The 17,521-nt window shown below is 56.5% G+C and overlaps 1 protein-coding gene across 1 annotated transcript in view; it reads right to left on the bottom strand.

Moving 5' to 3' along the window:
- DPP6 (dipeptidyl peptidase like 6) overlaps positions 1 to 17,521 on the bottom strand; it is a 785,445-nt gene that overhangs the window by 59,638 nt on the left and 708,286 nt on the right. The window contains exons 11-16 of the mRNA XM_055591348.1: positions 13,887 to 14,010; positions 12,182 to 12,220; positions 7,171 to 7,278; positions 5,295 to 5,386; positions 4,584 to 4,631; positions 2,844 to 2,962 (exon numbers count right to left, since the gene is read on the bottom strand). Coding sequence (XP_055447323.1) covers positions 2,844 to 2,962; positions 4,584 to 4,631; positions 5,295 to 5,386; positions 7,171 to 7,278; positions 12,182 to 12,220; positions 13,887 to 14,010 — 530 coding nt within the window. The remainder of the gene's footprint in view (positions 1 to 2,843; positions 2,963 to 4,583; positions 4,632 to 5,294; positions 5,387 to 7,170; positions 7,279 to 12,181; positions 12,221 to 13,886; positions 14,011 to 17,521) is intronic.

Below are 17,521 nucleotides of genomic sequence, written 5' to 3'. Positions count from 1 at the left end.
TTATAAGGAGAGATTGTAGTTGCTGTTCTGCTTACATCTGAGAAGCTAAGTTTACCTACATAGTAGAGTCCTGCAGCGGTGGGGGAGGAGCAGTTAAATGCTGCTCAGAGGTTTATGAAAGTGGTCCAGCGGTTAAGAGTCTGCCATGCAATGCAGGGGACGTAGGTTAGATCCCCGGTTGGGGAACTAAGATCCCACGCACCACGCGGAGCAACAGAGCCAGCACACCACAACTAGCATCTGCGCACCGCAACCAAAGGTCCCGCAGGACACAACGGAGACCCCAGGTGTCGCAACCAAGCCTCGATGCAGCCAAATAAATAGAAGTCTATCAGAGTGGCTTTGGAGTGTGGAAGAAGCAAACAGGAGAGGGCGTGGAGTTTAATAAACACTCCTGTGGGCTACACATTGGGATCTACTTTTATATCTACTGGGCTTCCCTGGTGGAACCTGCCTGCAATGCAGGAGACCTGGGTTCAATCCCTGGATCGGGAAGATCCCCTGGAGAAGGGAATGTCAACCCACTCCAGTATTCCTGCCTGGAGAATTCCATGGACAGAGGAGCCTGGGGGGCTACAGTCCATGGGGTCGCAAAGCATCAGACAAGACTGAATGACTAACACTACGTTTCAATGATTCAAAAAGTCCTGAGGTGACAAGTCCACGATCAGTTAAGAGTTAAGTTTCTTAATAAGATGCAGCAGGGGGTGGAGATCAGGTCACAGGGTCTCTGAGGTCTCCTCTCCTTCAAACTCTATGAATCAGTTGTCTGTGGTGGGTCCAGGCCTGTGTGTGGGGAGGGACGCCCGTGCTTCTGAAGCTGAGCTCACGGGGTCCTCAGGGGCCGAGTCATGTCTGTGACCTGGGATGGCCCTACTGGCTCTCTGCTTCTGTTTTCCTTCACAGTGGCCACTGAGGAGTCATTTCCTCACCCAGAATATCCACAGACCACCATACAGGCAGCTTTATAAAGAAAACAAGTCCCTGGACTGGCTGGAGCATAAACATAAAAAGAAATGTTATTCCCCACTTGGGACGGACGCCAGCAGGAGGACAGGAAATCTGCACACAAATGAATGTCCAGTGACCTCCACACGCTTCCAAGGGGCCTCCCAATGCGGGCGCCATGTTTACGTCCACCACCTGCACACGGGAGCTTCTGTGCCCAAACCCAGGGCCACAGACGTCCTGGGAGAGCCGTTCAGTTTCAGCCCTGGGTGGGGGTCCGCGGGATTGGAGAACGAGAGCCTGCCGTCCTCACATGAGGCCCTTCCCACTGAGCTCTGCTGTGAGAAGACCCTGCAGAACCAAGCAGGAGTGCACACTGGTGAACATTCAGTTCAGTTCACTTAGTTCAGTCGCTCAGTCGTCTCCGACTTTGCGACCCCATGGACCGCAGCACGCCAGGCTTCCTTGTCCATCACCAACTCCCGAAGCTTGCTCAAACTCCTGTCCGTTGAGTTGGAGATGCCATCCAACCATTTCATCCTCTGGGGAATGTTAGCAAGAACCCAAGAACGAGACCCAAACTATGACCACCTTGGCCAGGGACAACACAGAGCTTGAAGCCCCCAGCAGCTCACTGTCTGCCTCGAATTTACACCTATTTCTGGAAAATGACATCTGCCTTGTTTTCGAGACCTTCCTTGAGGGAGGCTCTGTCACCTTTCCCATCCAGTCAGTATTTCTGGGACTTCCTCTTTAGGACTTCCATTTCTCTTCTGTATTTCATCACGACCTTCCACACCATAAGGCCACATCCTCCCCTAGAGGTAAGGAGTCAGATCTCTGGTCCTGCAGCTTCCGTCCGGCCCCTGTCTCCCGCTCCTGGTGGGTCTGCTGACCACACTCCCCAGTCTCTGTGCTCTGTGCATCTCTGCATGTTCCCAACACCTAATTTCACAAAGGTCCTGCCCTGGGCAACAGGTCTTGATGGGAAAAGAGGAGTCTGGTAGGATGCTTCCAGGCGACTGGGGCCTAGAGTTGTAGCTCAGATTCCCCCAACCCCCACCCAACATGCCATTTCCTCCCATCACATCATCCAAGGACAGCGTCTGGGACTGCGCTCGGGTGATGAAGGGGCTGAGATTTCAGACGGTGACGCTGTTAAGAGAGGACGAGGTCCCGAGCTACTGAGTGGCCATCAAGGCTATCACAGCCTGAAGAAGGCTCTTCACGCCTCACCTGAGACCCTGGGATCGAATTGCTCCTGGTGTTGGTCTCTTCTTGCCCTCAGAGTAGTTTCCTCCAAGAGATGATCTCAGTAGATCAAGCTCTTCCTTGAGACATATTTTGTTACAACTGTATTTATTATCTCTTACCTTTCTGTGGGTTCCTATCGTATCTTTCCAAGACATGAGGACAAGATGCAAACATTTTTGTCCATGTTGGGACTTCGCCTGCTGTTTTGTGTATGCTGACTGGTGTGATCAAGAGCTTTTTGAAGTTTGGGATAAATTATCTATGCACTGGGTCCTAGGAAAAGAAATTTTTTTTCCGGGTTCTTTTATATCTCAATCTTTACACATACTTAATAATTTTTGAAATGTTGTATCACCTTTTTAGATGATCTGCATCCATCCATGTGTAAGATAAATATATATTTTTTTAAAGGAAAATGTAGGTGAATTTTAGGGTTAACCGGCATAGCATGTGGAGAAAACTCTGATAAACTGTAACCCTTTATAAGATGTAAAACATCAGCAATGCTCCAGACAGAGGTGATCCAGGAACATTGCTCCGTGAGCCGACGTCCTCGGCTGGCGGCCCTTCCTGTCCCAGGGGTCCCGGAGCTCCTCGCAGCGGCTAAGAACGACGCACGCCCCGTGGTGGCGGGAACTCACCTTCGCACTTGAGCAGGAAGAAGTCGGCGCCGGGGCTGAAGGAAGCGCTGAAGTAGGTGCAGTTGTCCACCAGGTCACAGGACAGACACTGCCGGTTGAAGCTGCCCACTGTGCTGGCGCTGCGGGGAGGGCGGGCGGTAGCGGTCACCGCGGGCAAGACCTTCAGTCCCAGCCCTGCGAGGGGCCCGCCAGCTTCCCCTACGGGGGAGGTCTGGGGGCGCTGTCTCCCTGCCGGTCTCCCTGCTGGGACCCCCTCGGTGCCAGGCTCGGCTGTCACAAGCTCTCCCTGCCCTGCCAAGGGCAGGGGCCCCCCGGGCACAGCTGCTTCTGGGGGTCACCCAGGCGGGGCGAGTCCTGGTGGGAGAGTGTGGGGTGCTGTCTCCAGCGCTGTGTCCCTCTGAGCAGGCGACCAGCGTTCTGGGAGCAGCATCTACGCGCTCTGGGGTCTTTCACTTCCATTGGAGCGCCTACCACCGGGTCAAGGCAAGGCAGGGGCTCCCGAAACTGCAGTGCTTGGGCTCCAGGCTCCCCCACGACCACTGAGCGGGCGGGAGGGGGCTGCTCACTCAGGGGCCGAGAACAGGAGCTGGTGACCCGCAGCTGTCACTCAGGGCCTTGCTGATCAAGCACGATTTCACGCCCCGAAGACTTAGCCAACAGGTGTTAATCAGAGACTACGAGACACCGAGATGCCTTCCAGAAGCCTGGAAGAAGTCCCGGTCTGAGCTGCTGGCACAGGAAGGGTCCGGACGTGAAAATCGTCCACCGGACGGAAGACCTTTTGGTGGGAAGGGGTCAGCGTCCTGACAGGACAAGTCAGAGGCAGGTGGGGGGCCAGTCTACATCCCCCTTTGCTAATTTGAGGCGGGACGGATGGGATTATCCGGGTGGACAAGCAGAGGTGACCCGTCCATGGAGAGAAGCGGGCCTGTGACGGCAGGGATGTGCCCAAGTTTTCTCCACCTCTGAAGGACGCCCTGTGCAGCCCTTACTCTGCGGCTGGAGGGGGCGGCAGTGCACCTGAAGGGGTCGGGGGGCAGGTACCATCCAGGCCACGGGGGCCTCACACCACGAGTCCCCTTAGGCGGCCCTGAGCCAGCGGCAGGAACCAGCCGCTGCCTCCTTCTGGAAAGCGTAGCGGGGGTGGTAACGGTGCCCCACGGTTGGGGCAGAGGGTGGGCGGGGTTGGGGAGAGAGAGCGGACAGGTGGGCGGGGTTGGGGCAGAGGGTGGGCGGGGTTGGGGGAGAGGGCGGGCGGGTGGGCGTGGTTGGGGAGAGGGCGGGCGGGTGGGCGTGGTTGGGAAGAGGCCGGGCGGGTGGGCGTGGTTGGGGAGAGGGCGGGCGGGTGGGCGTGGTTGGGGAGAGGGCGGGCGGGTGGGCGTGGTTGGGGAGAGGCCGGGCGGATGGGCGTGGTTGGGGAGAGGGCGGGCGGGTGGGCGTGGTTGGGGATAGGGCGGGCGGGTGGGCGTGGTTGGGAAGAGGCCGGGCGGATGGGCGTGGTTGGGGAGAGGGCGGGCGGGTGGGCGTGGTTGGGGAGAGGGCGGGCGGGTGGGCGTGGTTGGGAAGAGGCCGGGCGGGTGGGCGTGGTTGGGGAGAGGGCGGGCGGGTGGGCGGGCTTGGGGAGAGGGCGGGCGGGTGGGCGGGGTTGGGGCAGAGGGTGGGCGGGGTTGGGGAGAGGGCGGGCGGGTGGGCGGGGTTGGGGGGTCGGGGTGCGGAGTGGGGAGTAGGGTGAGGACGCACCTGTACAGCTGGCGCCGCCTTGGCAGGTCCTCCGTGCTTAGGAAGTAGCTGTGAAGACCAACGGGGGTACAGAGGTTAGCTGGCTTCGGGGCAGGTTGGTACTTGGCACGTCAGGCCCGCCCCCCGCCGCCCCCCAGGGGTCGTGCGCTGTTCAGGGCCCACAGCTGGCAACTTCCTGCCCGGGGCCAGCTCCCCGTGGGCGGCAGGGGACGGCCACACTCCCATGGGCTGAAGGCGCCGCTCCCGTGCAGACCTCCGCTGGCCCAGGTGTGCCCGCACCGCCCAGGGCTCGGCCGCAGGGTGCACAACTGGGTCTGGATGCGGGAATCCTTCACAGGGCGGGAGTCCAGACACGCAGCCCGACTCCACGACTCCTCGGCCCATGCCCGCCCGGGACCCCACGTGGGAACCCAGGCTCTGGTCTAGGAGCAGGCAGGGTGGCGGCGTCCCTCCTGCCTGAGTGGAGCCCCAGCTCCGGACGTTACCGGCCCGACCGTTTGGAGGAAGTCCCATAACTTCTTTCCGTCTTGGCCCTCTCTCTCAGAAGCGGGGAAGCAGTGAACGTGTGCTGGGGAGGCCCTTGGCTCCCCGACCCCACCCCCGAGAGCCAGCAGAGGCTCAGGGCCCCGCACAGCTGCAGGCCCGGCAGCGTCTGTCGCTAGGACCCGGCAACTCGGGACGTGGCGTGGTGGCAGGAGGCCGCTCACTCACATCTGACTCCGCTTCTCATCGTAGGACAGGATCTTGGTCACGTCCCAGTCCCCGGAGGTGATCGACTGGATGTTGTCGTTGCTGCTGTTGGGCTGCAACACAGGCGCGGGCGGGGGTGCGGGGTTGGGGAGGGGCTGGATCGCAGCCTCCCTTCTCAGCCCCGGGACCCTCAGACACGAGGTGGTGAGCAGGGCCTCCCTGGGGTGACCCCTCCTCCTGCCCCACCCTGGCCTCCTCTGCCCATCCCCGATTCTCTGAGTGCTGCTGTGACGGGCAGGACCCCTGGTCACCGCGCTCATCAGCCAGCGCGACTAGATCGCCAGCGACTCCTGCCGCGAGCTCTGCGTCTTAACCGCCAGTGTCTCATAGGCTGGGACAGTGTCCTTCACAGCTTGTGAATCTAGTTAGTGGCTCATCACTACAGGGGGACGAGGAGAGAGCAGAGAAACACGGGGAAGTGTTTCTTATGCCATACGACATGGCAGGGAAAGAAAGAATAAAGCCAGGAAGGGAGGGGGTGGAGGCGGCGAAGGCCACCCTGGCCTTGGTCCTCATGGCTGTTCGTCACAGGGACGGTCTGAAGGCATTCTCCTGCGTGTTGCACATTTGCACACACGGTCTGTCTCCAAGTGCCTCCCAGAGCAGAACAACTGTGACAGTTTAAACCATAACACATGGAGAAAGACGTGGCCGTCCCCACAGGGCCCGGGTGTGAGATGCGAGGCGTGAGCCATGGGTGCCCTGGGAGCGGGGACCCCAGGGGTGGTCTTGGGACAAGGGACAGCCAGTGGGGGCAGGGCCCATCGGGAGAAGCGGGGGCCAGGGGACCCACAGGGCAGTGGGGGCCGAGGGTCCCTGGGGAGGAGCTCTCCTGGGGGAACGTGCTTCCTGCTGGGTGACTAGCGGGCACCCAGCCCTGGAGCCTGCCCCATCAAGGCTACTCAATCTGGGGTATTCTTGGAACTTTTCCTTGGAGATTACCCTTGGGGTCATACCATGAATAGGAATCTACTTTACAGTCATGGGATATTTTTGAGAACTTTTTAAAAAACAATTTCATTCACATGTCCTGATCCTGAACAGCTCTGGACCTGCTTCAACGCGGACCCATCTGCCTAGGGCCGTGCAGGTGGAGGACAGCAGCCCTCGCCTCCCTCCTAAAAGCGGGTCCCTGAAGGGCAGCCCCCGGGAGCACCCTGTGGGGAGGGGGCAGGCCTCCGGGTGCCCCCCCTGCAGGGGGCGGACTTGCTGGCGGCCTGCTCTGTCTAAACGCACTGTATTCAGCTTCCCCGTTCCCCGATCAGTGACCCTCGGCCCTTTGCCCGAAGCTCCAGCGCAGGCAACGGCAGTGTCTCTGGCTGACGGTGGAGGTGGGACACGAGGGCACGGGGCCGGCCCCCAGGACCCAGAAGAGGGAGGCCAGGCTGACCGGGCAGACCAGCACACACAGTGGTCTGCGTGTCCTGAGCTCAGGCCCAGCAGAGTGCCCAGGGTCTCCCCTGACGTCACCAGCAGCATCACTCGTGTTGCGCTCCTGAGCGGAAACAGGAGGGGCGAACGCCACCTCCACGCTCAGCACGGCTGACTCAGCAGGGCCGTTTAGCCCCACAGGGGAGCCAGCTTCCAGTGTTGGGGCCCTGCTCCCCTCTGCACACCTTGAAGGTGACAAGTGCACTCAGCCCTGGCCCCCGGGGGGCCAATCCCACTTGCTGAGCAAAAACTGGGGAGGCTCACCTGGGAGGGGGTCACCCAATGGGGGCTTACCTGGGACGGGGCTCACCTGGGAGGGGGCTCACTCAATGGGGGCTCACCTGGGACAGGGCTCACCTAGGGAGAGGGCTCAGCTGGGAGGGGCTCACCTGACCGGGGGGCTCACCTGCGAGGAAGAGACGGTGATGTGGTAGAACTTCCCCTGCCCACCCTGCGGGATCGCTCGGACAAAGAAGAACTTCCGGCCGTCCTTGGAGAACACCGGCTCTTCATTCTGCGGACAGAAGCCATTGATTAAGTCTATAAACTGCTTCATTTGGTTTCAAGAGGGTTGAACCAGGATAAACACGTCTTGAGATACACTTCCTGTGTTATTTCCAACAGGGATGAAGTCTATGTGGGGCCTTTTCTGTCCTTGGGAATCACGTGTCAAACCTCCAGCTTCCTAAAAGAAACTGAGGACTTCAGAGATGACAGCTTAGCACTCGGGAAGTGCAGGGTCAGGCTCCCCGCTTATCTGGGGCCATGGAATCCAGGGTGCCCTGAAAAATTCTCCAGGGGTGTTTGCTAAACCATTTAAAAAACTGAAATAGAGTTGATTTACAATGTCGTGTTAGCTCCAGGGGTATAGAAGAGTGATCAGTTATGTATGTGTGTGTATCTGTACATATATATATATTTCAGATTCTACTCTACTGTAGGTTATTACAAGACAGTGAACACAGTAACTTGTGCCAGACAGTTCACTTCAGTTACTCAGGCCTGTCTGACTCTTTTCGACCCCATGGACTGCATGCAGCACGCCAGCCCTACCTGTTCATCACCAACTCCCAGAGTTTACTCAAACTCATGTCCATTGAGTCGGTGATGCCATCTAACCATTTCATCCTCTGTCATCCCCTTCTCCTCCTGCCCTCAATCTTTCCCAGCATCAGGGTCTTTTCCAATGAGTCAGCTCTTCGCATCAGGTGGTCAAAGTATTGGAGGTCTTTGTTATTTTATATATAGAAGGATGTATATGTTAATCCCAAACTCCTAACTTATCCCCGCCCCCTTTGATAAACATAAATTTGTTTTCTATGTCTGTGAGTCTATTTCTGTTTTGTAAAAAAGTTTGTTTCTATCATCCAAGGAGTTAACGATCATAATTCTGAAGAAGCACAAACCTGATCTTGCCTAAAAATGGATTCTATTCTTTCTACCCTTTGACCTTTTATCCAATAAAATCCACCTCATACTGAATAGCCCACCACGGAGACAAGAAAAAAGAAAGGAAAAAAGCCCAGCAAACAAGGACAGCCCCCGTGTGTGCTACGACGTGGGAGGGAGCACAGTGTTTTCTGGGCCTCACTGTGCTTCTCAGCCGCTGTCGAAGGAGCAGGGCGTTCCCCACGCCCATTCAGTAGGCGGCACACGTTTTCCTGGATCCTCTGTCACTGCTGGCTTCTCAGGGGGCTCGGAGGTATAGAATCTGCCTGCTAATTCAGGAGACTCAGTTTCCAGCCCTGGGTCGGGAAGAACCCCTGGAAGAGGGAATGGCAACCCACTCCAGTATTCCTGCCTGGGAAATTCCATGGGCAGAGGAGCCTGGAGGACCATAGTCTTTGGGGTTGCAAGTGATGGGACACAACTACGCCACGCACGCACTGTCTCCTTCCCCTGGAGACGAAAGCAGCATTCCCAGTTTTCCCTGGGGGAGAGAATTCCAGGCTGGACTCAAAGCCGGCGCCTGGAGCGTGTGCCTGCAGCTTGGTTTGCTCCCCACCCTAAAGGCTGAGGAGTCCCCCTCAGTGCCCAGCCGCACCCCCCTCAGGTTGGCGGTTGCCTGGACGGGCAGAAAGGGATTTTGCTTTGGGGGGCGATACCCCAGCCTCTGTGAAGCTGCAGCTTGAAGGTTTCCAATTAGTAGGCCACAACATACACTTTCTGATTCGAGGAGATCCACGCTAAGGCGGAGGGGAACAAATGGTAAATAAACCCCAGCTGGCAGGAGGAGAACTCATTTCCCCGCGGTGAATGAACACATGCAAATGTGATATGCCCAGAGAAATAAACCAAGATGTGATTAAAGTGACATTTAATCTTCATGAATATTTGCAGTAAAATGAAACCTCTAATCTGCAAATATTTATTTTTCTATTTAGAGTTGGAAGCATGGTATTTAAAAATAGAGGTGACGGAAAAACCCAGCAGTAAATCTGGCTTTTTACAGGCACTTTTATTTGCCAACTGCAGGACGGATACCACAATACTGCATCCGTTTTCTGAGGGGGAAATGTCTGCACTTTTGGCAGAGAAAAATACTATGAGTAAATGTAATAAATAATTAATCCTGGCCCAAAGCCTCGCTTTTACACTGAGAAGGCCCCACGCATCGCCATGTCATCTTCACATCCATCCTGGGAACATTCCTTGGCAGGAAGGGGGAAGACCAGCCTTTGAGCCTCGCTGCGACCTGGTTTCTCACGCAGCAGATGTGTCTTTAGTGGGAAAGTGCAATGACTTTTGACCAGGAGTGTGTGTGTGCGCTCAGTCGCTTCAGTCCGACTCTGCCACTCCAGGCACTGCAGCCCGCCAGGCCCCTCTGTCTGTGGGATTTCCCAGGTAAGAACACTGGAGTGGGTTGCCATTTCCTCCTCCAGGGGATCTTCCCGAGCCAGGGATTGAACTGGGAAGGCAGGGGTGAGAAGGGGACCCTCTGACCCTGGCTTCCCCACAGTGCTCTGCCCATGAGGAGACAAACTGCACCCCACTTCAGTTAAGTCCATCCCCCCTCCTCCGGCTCAGACATGAACTGCCCGTGGTGGGAGGCCTGGCCCCTCGCACACCCCACTCCCCACCTGCGATGGCCGAGCCCTTCCACGCCCCAGGCACAGAGTCTAGGACTCCACCACGTTCCCTGCTTTGGGACCCAGACACCCTCTCCCTGTCTGCACTAAGACATCCTGGAGATGGCTGCTCCAGCGGATTCATTCCTTACAAAGCCGAGGACGACACAAACGAAGACACGCTCATAAAAGCAAACCCTCCACAGCTTCGGGCACGTTCGTGATGTGGCACATGCCCTGGCGGGTTTCCATCTCCCTGAGGGGCACCCGGAATCCACTCGCTGCTCCTCCGCCTCCAGCTCGGCAGCCGCAGGAGCCCCCACGCAGCCTCCCGCTTCTTGGCTCGGTCATCCCGGGCATCTCAGGGACCTGGAGTCACATGGCGGGTGGCCCCGGTCACTCGGTGCTGTGCCCTCGGCAGCATGACTCGCACCAGCCGCAGGGCAGGAACCACCCAGATGCCGTCACCAAAGAGCAAAGCGTGCTTTGTCCACCCGGCGGCACGTTGTTCAGCCGTGAAGCAAGTGGAAGCGGTGGACGTGAGTTTTTGAGATCCACGAAGCGAGGTGTCTGGCATGATTCCCTATTAGTGGAACAGATGACTTTACGCAGATAATGAATTTTTTCCCTGACTCTTTCGCTTCAACCACTTGGGCATTTTGTGTGATTTTTAAGAGGCACGTCATAACATTACATCTGGTGCTTGCGCTCGCATCATTGGTCCAGGTGGCACTCAAGAACTCCTCAGCTCCCCAGCGAATACTTTATGACGCTCGAGCACAGTCTCATGATGGGTGTTTCCTAGCGGGGACCTGGCATTCAAAGTTGGACACAGGAAACAAGCAGCCACATGAGTGTTCCTCTTCTGCAGCAGGCGGGCCCAGGGCAGGACACAGATGGATCTAAAGAATCGCTCCTTTGGTGAGGCCGCAGCCCTCCCCTGAGATAACTGACGGAAGGTGAGGCCAGACCGCTGACTCCGCAGGTAACACGGGTGCGCACGGAGCTTCTAGGATGTCCTTGGAGAGCCACTGTGGACAGTCCAGCTTCAGTCATTCTCCACGAACAGACTCTATCCTGTCAGTAAAGAAGTGCACCTCTGCCGTCCCCACCATCATTCTGAAACTCAAATCCAGTTTGATTTTGCCCATAGAATTTTCAGACGATTTTCATCCCATTCAGTAGGACGAGAAGGAAGTGAGCTTCCAAAACCTTCCACGTGTGCTTTCTAACGTCAGGCTGTGCAATGAGAAAAAAATAACCGAAGAAAGAAAGTACCAGTGCGGAAGGTTTTATTTTTTGTGGGGAGTTGAACTTTTTTGTCGGGGTGATTGACTGCAGATCTCATCCGATCGCCTCCAGTTCCTCAGGCCTGCTTCACCTGCATCTCTTAGCCAAGTCGGGGACGGAAATCCAGGGAAGACTCAGCGGACCCGTCCAGAGTCCCCTCCTCAAAGGAGGCTTCCTCGAACCAGGACGAGAAAGTCAGGAACATCAGCCACGTTTCGTCTTCTTTCACCAAAGTGGGCCTCGCAGGTGGCTCAGCGGTAAAGAACCTGCCTGTCAGAGCAGGAGATGCAGGTTCGATCCCTGGGTCGGGAAGATCCCTTGAAGGAGGAGACGATATCCCACTCCCGGATGCTTGCCTGGAGAGTCCCAGGGACAGAGGAGCATGGTGAGGTACAGTCCATGGGGTCGCAAAGAGTTGGACGCGACTGCTGCTGCTGCTGCTACTGCTAAGTCGCTTCAGTCGTGTCCGACTCTGTGCGACCCCAGAGACGGCAGCCCACCAGGTTCCCCCATCCCTGGGATTCTCCAGGCAAGAACACTGGAGTGGGTTGCCATTTCCTTCTCCAGTGCATGAAAGTGAAAAGTGAAAGTGAAGTCGCTCAGTCGTGTCCGACTTTAGCGACCCCATGGACTACAGCCTACCAGGCTCCTCCATCCACGGAATTTTCCAGGCAAAAGTACTGGAGTGGGGTGTCATTGTCTTCTCCATGGACGCGACTGAGTACCTGTTAAATCCAGGCAACTCGTGTGGACTTGTCCCTGGTACACCAGAGGGACACCCCAAGACCTGAGAACACCGCACAACCCTGGGGCAGGCTCTTGCAGCCCCTCACACAGAGCCCATGGCTCTCCAGCCCTGCTGGGCCTCCTGGGGCGGGGGACGAGGGGGTGCTGAGTGGCCCTACCGCCCCACGGAACCTTGCATGTGTGTGTGTGTGTGTGTGTTCCTGGAGCTTCCTGTAGGATTTAAGGTGAAAAGCCGTGTTGTAAAACCTGGGGAAGGGGGACCTGGTGGCTGGTGGAGATGGCGAGTGTGGGATTTACACACGGAATAGTTACCTGTCTGTGCAGCCAGGCTTCACTTTCATCCTCATGTTTCTGAAACGAAATAAGAGTGTTAGAGGAAGGCGTCTGTACACATCTCAGGTTAGTGGTTAGATCGGTGGTGCAGAAGCAGTCCGGCTCCCTTCGCGGGGGCCGCACAGGCTTGCGGAGGAGGCTGGCTGCTCTCTGCCTTGTCTGGCGCCACGGCTCAGAGCTGAGCGCGCGTGTCCTCGAGCAGGGAAGACGTCACTCTCCCGGCCACGAGGAGACACCCGGGGTGAGAATCCTCTGCAGGACTGCCATGCAGTGGTCACCCCTGACCAGGCACGGGCTCATTAGACGGTCACCCCTGAACTGGCATGTGCTCATTTAAAGGCTGTGTGTGTGGACAGATTTCCAGTTCACAACTCTGAGTAACCCTCGGGACTTAGACCACAGGTGAACCATCTGAGAACTGTGTGGAAAAACACAGAAAGGGAGACGACCGAACCCACCGCACCGGGCGCAGCTGCTCAGCGGCACGCGCCGCGGCCGGTCCCGGGCCGCTCTGCTCTTCATCCGCGGACTCTGACCACGGGCAGGAGGACTGTCACCACGGACCCCACAGGGCCAGGGGCACAGACCCAAGGGCCCCGCGGCACGAGCCGCCCCAGCCTCCCAGCTGCGCCGCGCCTGCTCCTCCCTTCCTTCCCCTCAGGAAGCTCATCAGAACAACCGGAACCTGCTCCAGACCGCATCACAAAGTAAGTCACCGGCCCGCGGAGGACGCTGGTCCCAGCCACAGCGCCCTGGGACTGTCCTTGGACTGCGGGATCAGGCTGTTTGGGGGCATATCCCAAGTCACAACACGGCTGCTTTGCAAGCCCATTGCCTCCCCAGTGGGGAAAGAAAAATTTAGGGCCCCCCCAAAAAATAAAAATAAAAGTTTAGGACCTAAAAAGGGTTTCTGAGAGATGAGCCTGGGTTGAGTGGACGTTTCTCGGGGCTCAGGGAGCGTGGAGGACGCGGCCCAAGGCCAGGGAAGTCTGGCTGCGGGTCTCTCCTCGGTCCTCAGGGGAGCCGGCCTGCTTATTTACATTTTCATTCCTCCTCCGGCTCCTTCCTTCGCCTCCTCCAACCACCCACTGAGCCAGCCTGGGGCCGCCGGAACACAGCAGTGACTTGCAGACAGAAGGCTGACTGCCCAGGGGACTGGCTGGCTCTGGCCGGGATAGGGGCGCCGACGCTGAAAGAGCCAGGCCCGGCTGCAGCGCTGAGCCCTGGGAACGCAGGCCGGGCCACTCCCCCCTCCAGCACCAAGTGGAGGACGAGGAGCAGGCCCCTTTGTGGAGTGGCCGGGGGCGAGGCGAACGGAAGGTTCACTTCTGGGACCTGGTGGCCGTGCGGCTGAGCCCTGAGTCTGTAGCAGTTCTCAAGTCAGCCACCAGGCGGCAGCAAAACGGAGGCCCGCGAGCCTGGACCAGCCAGCGCTCAGCATGTGGGCATGTGTGTGTGTGTCTCTCCGTGTGTGCGTGTCTGTGTGTGTGTGTGTGTGTGTGTGTCTCTCCGTGTGTGCGTGTCTGTCTGTCTCAGTGTGTGTGTCTCTATGTGCGTCTCTCCCTCTCTGTGTGTGTCTCTGTGTGTGTGTGCGTCTCTCCCTCTCTGTGTCTCTGTCTCTCTCCCTCTCTCCCACGTGACCCTGACCCCCGGGAAGCGCCCCCCGCCCGCCCGGCCCCCCTACCTTGGTGCAGACCCCCGTGGTGGCGTCGCAGAGGGTGAGGATGGACACGTTCTGCGCCCGGCTCAGCCAGTTCACGGCGACCTTGGTGCTGGTGGCCCACTTGACCATGGTGATGTAGTACTCCCTGCAACAGAGGGCGCGCTGAGGGCCCCGGGGCTCTGGGCGGGCGTGCTGAGATGCGGGAGTGAGCCCCCGCGGCGGCGCCCGCAGCGAGGGAGCCGTGTGCTTCTCTCCGAGCTGCCCCCCACCCCCGAGCTGCGCTCCTGCACGGGCACCGCCCAGCCGCCCCCGCACCTGGGTTCTGTAAGTGGGCGGGCGGTGCTGCCTGCTGCCCGGCTTTCCTGCCACGGGGACACTCAGCGCCACGTGGGGAAAGCGGCCAGGACGTCTGAGCCGAGAAGGGCTCCGGGGGGGATACCTGTCCCCTCCTCTCCCCCCGGCCCCCGAGGGAGGGAGCCGCAGGGCTCCCGTCCCCAAGTCCCCAGGGCCATTCTCGCTCTAATTAGGGAAACGGGTACCGCGGCTCTGGGCAAGTGGTGGACTTGATCTGACATCTGAGCTGTCACGCACCTGCTTTTACCCAAACCTGAAAACCCCAGACTGTTCTGGGCCACTCTGTACTCAGCCCCTGGGTATTTAATTCAGTTACCCAGAGCCGCTCCCCCCACCCCACCAAATCAGGATTTTTACGAAAAATGTACATTGATGAGTTAGAAGGACATGACCAAAAAAAAAAAAAAAAAAAGAAACCAAATAAGCAACTTCACAAAAACACGTCCCTCCGCCCGCCCGACTCTATCTGTAATGAGATCTCGTGTTCAGAATGATGACTCCACGTCTGACAAGACCCCTTATCGCCAAGACGCTGCGTGTTTGCAGGAGGATGCCGGGCGACCTGGAAGGAGACCGGGTACGCTCAGTAATTACTGTCGGCAGAAGGATCTAAGCAACCCGGCGCGCTGACACAGCCTTCAGCTAGTCAGGGGATTAAATCGCTGGGTCCCCCACTTCTCACGACCATTAGTCACAGCTGTTAATTCAGCCAAAGCCGAGAGCACACGACGGACACGGCAGGGAGGCCTCTGAGCCAGGCCATCAGCTCCCGCGGGGCGGAGAACGGGCCCTGGAACCCCCGCACAGTCCCCGGAGGTTTGCTGCGGACACGGTGGAGAGTCGTTCAGCACAGCCCAGCTCATGCTTTTCCACCGTCTCGGGTTCTGTGAGTTTCTGAAATATGGCTGCTCCTGTCACCATCCGCTCCGCAAGCCCTCGGGCTCTAGGGACCTGGGCCTGCGTGTTTGTTCATGGGACCCACTTTCCCACTCCGCCTTTCGGTGGCTCCGGCTCTGAGAGTCACGTGTCCTTCTGGCAGCTTCCGCGGCTGTGGCTTTGCTGCCGTGTCACTGCCGCAAGGCTGGGAGCTGTGTTTGTAACGATAGGCTCTCACAGTCTGCCTGGATCTTTACAGCCAGGAAACATGTACTCAGCTTTGCTCCTTAAAAAGCCACTCAGGTCTGTGCCAGCCCGTGCTGCACACAGAACACTTTGAATTTCCAGTTACACCATAAATGAGCTCTGGTCCCTGTTGGACAGACACTGCGGTGAGCCGGGCGTCTGAAGGGCCTGGTTTTGGGACCTGTTTGATGCAGGCATTCCTGTTGAGGTGTGATGGAAGGTCACAGAGACAGGCTGCAGAGGTTTGCTATTTAGAAGTGCAACCAAAGAGGTGAGATGAGGAGACTGTAAAGAAACTGGAATTGAAAATGAGAAGATGAAAATAGAAGAAAATTTGGGAAGCTCCCCCAGAAGGCAGAGGAAGGGGTCCCGGCGGGGGAGAGATGGAAGACAGCAGATGGTCCTCACATCTGAGAATCTAAGTGCTTCTCCGATGAACTGGAGTGATGGGAAGAGAGGCAATCGCTGAAGGCACTGCAAGATGCCTACACAGCACAGACGTGAACGTGCAGATTAAAGGGCTTTCCAGTTCCAGGGAAATTAACAAAACGCCTAAAGATATTCTCATAGACTCTTAGAAGTCTACAGGAAAAGAAATGCCACAACAATTCAGTAACAAGGAAACAAGTTTTGAGAAAAGATACAGATTTATGCTGATCTCAGATTTCTCAGCTATTTTAAGTCTGTTCTTGTTGAGTTGCTCAGTCGTGTCCGACTCTTTGTGACCCCATGGACTGCAGCACGTCAGGCTTCCCTGTCCATCACCAACTTCCTGAGCTTGCTCAAACTCATGTCCAAGGAGTCGGTGATGCCATCCAACCATCTTATCCTCTGTCATCCCCTTCTCCTCCTGCTTTCAACCTTTCCCAGCATCAGGGCCTTCTCTAATGAGTTGGCTCTTCACACCAGGTGGCCAAAGTATTGGAGTTTCAGCTTCAGCATCAGGCCTTCCAATGAATATTCAGGACTGATTCAGGACTGATTTTCTTTAGGACGGACTGGTTGGATCCCCTTGTAGCCCAAGGGACTCTCACGAGTCTTCTCCAACACCACAGTTCAAAAGCATCAATTCTTCGGCTCTCAGCTTTCTTTATAGTCCAACTCTCACATCCATACATGACCATTGGAAAAACCATAGCTTTGACTAGATGGACCTTTGTTGGCAAAGTAAAGTCCCTGCTTTTTAATATGCTATCTAGGTTGCTCATTGGAGAAGGCAATGGCAACCCACTCCAGTACTCTTGCCTGGAAAATCCCATGGATGGAGGAGCCTGGTGGGCTGCAGTCCATGGGTCGCAAAGAGTTGGACACGACTGAGCGACTTAGCAGCAGCAGCAGCAGCAGCAGCAGGTTGCTCATAGCTTTTCTTCCAAGGGGCAAGCATCTTCTAATTTCATGGCTGCAGTCACCATCTGCATCTTTGACTGCATCTTTGACACATCTCTGACTGTGTGGATCACAACAAACTGTGCAAAATTCCTCAAGAGATGGGAATACCAGACCATCTTACCTGCCTCCTGAGAAATCTGTATGCAGGTAAAGAAGCAACAATTAGAACTGGACACAGAACAACAGACTGGTTCCAAATCGAGAAAGGAGTATGTTAATATTGTCACCCTGCTTATTTAACTTCTATGCAGAGTACATCATGAGAAATGCTGGGCTGGATGAAGCACAAGCTGGAATCAAGATTGCCAGGAGAAATATCAATAACCTCAGAAACGCAGATGACACCACCCTTAGGGCAGAAAGTGAAGAGGAACTAAAGAGCCTCTTGATGAAAGTGAAAGAGGAGAGTGAAAAAGCTGGCTTAAAAGTCAACATTCAAAAAGCGAAGATCATGGCATCCAGTCCCATCACTTCATGGCAAATAGATGGGGAAACAATGGAAGCAGTGACAGACTTTGTTTTCTTGGGCTCCAAAATCACTGCAGATGGTGACTGCAGTCATGAAATTAAAAGATGCTTGCTCCTTGGAAGAAAAGCTACGATAAACCTAGACAGGATATTAAAAAGCAAAGACATTACTTTGCTGACAAAGGTGCATATAGTCAAAGCTATGATTTTTCCAGTAGTCATGTATGGATGTAAGTGTTGGACCATAAAGAAGGCTACATGACAAAGAATTGATGCTTTTGACCTGTGGTGCTGGAGACAATTCTTGAGTCTCTTGGACAGCA

This window comes from Bubalus kerabau, chromosome 8, assembly GCF_029407905.1.
Source record: "Bubalus kerabau isolate K-KA32 ecotype Philippines breed swamp buffalo chromosome 8, PCC_UOA_SB_1v2, whole genome shotgun sequence".
NCBI classification, from domain to species: Eukaryota; Metazoa; Chordata; class Mammalia; order Artiodactyla; family Bovidae; genus Bubalus; species Bubalus kerabau.
Note: the sequence above shows the minus strand (reverse complement) of the source record. Positions and strands in the feature narration are given on the sequence as shown.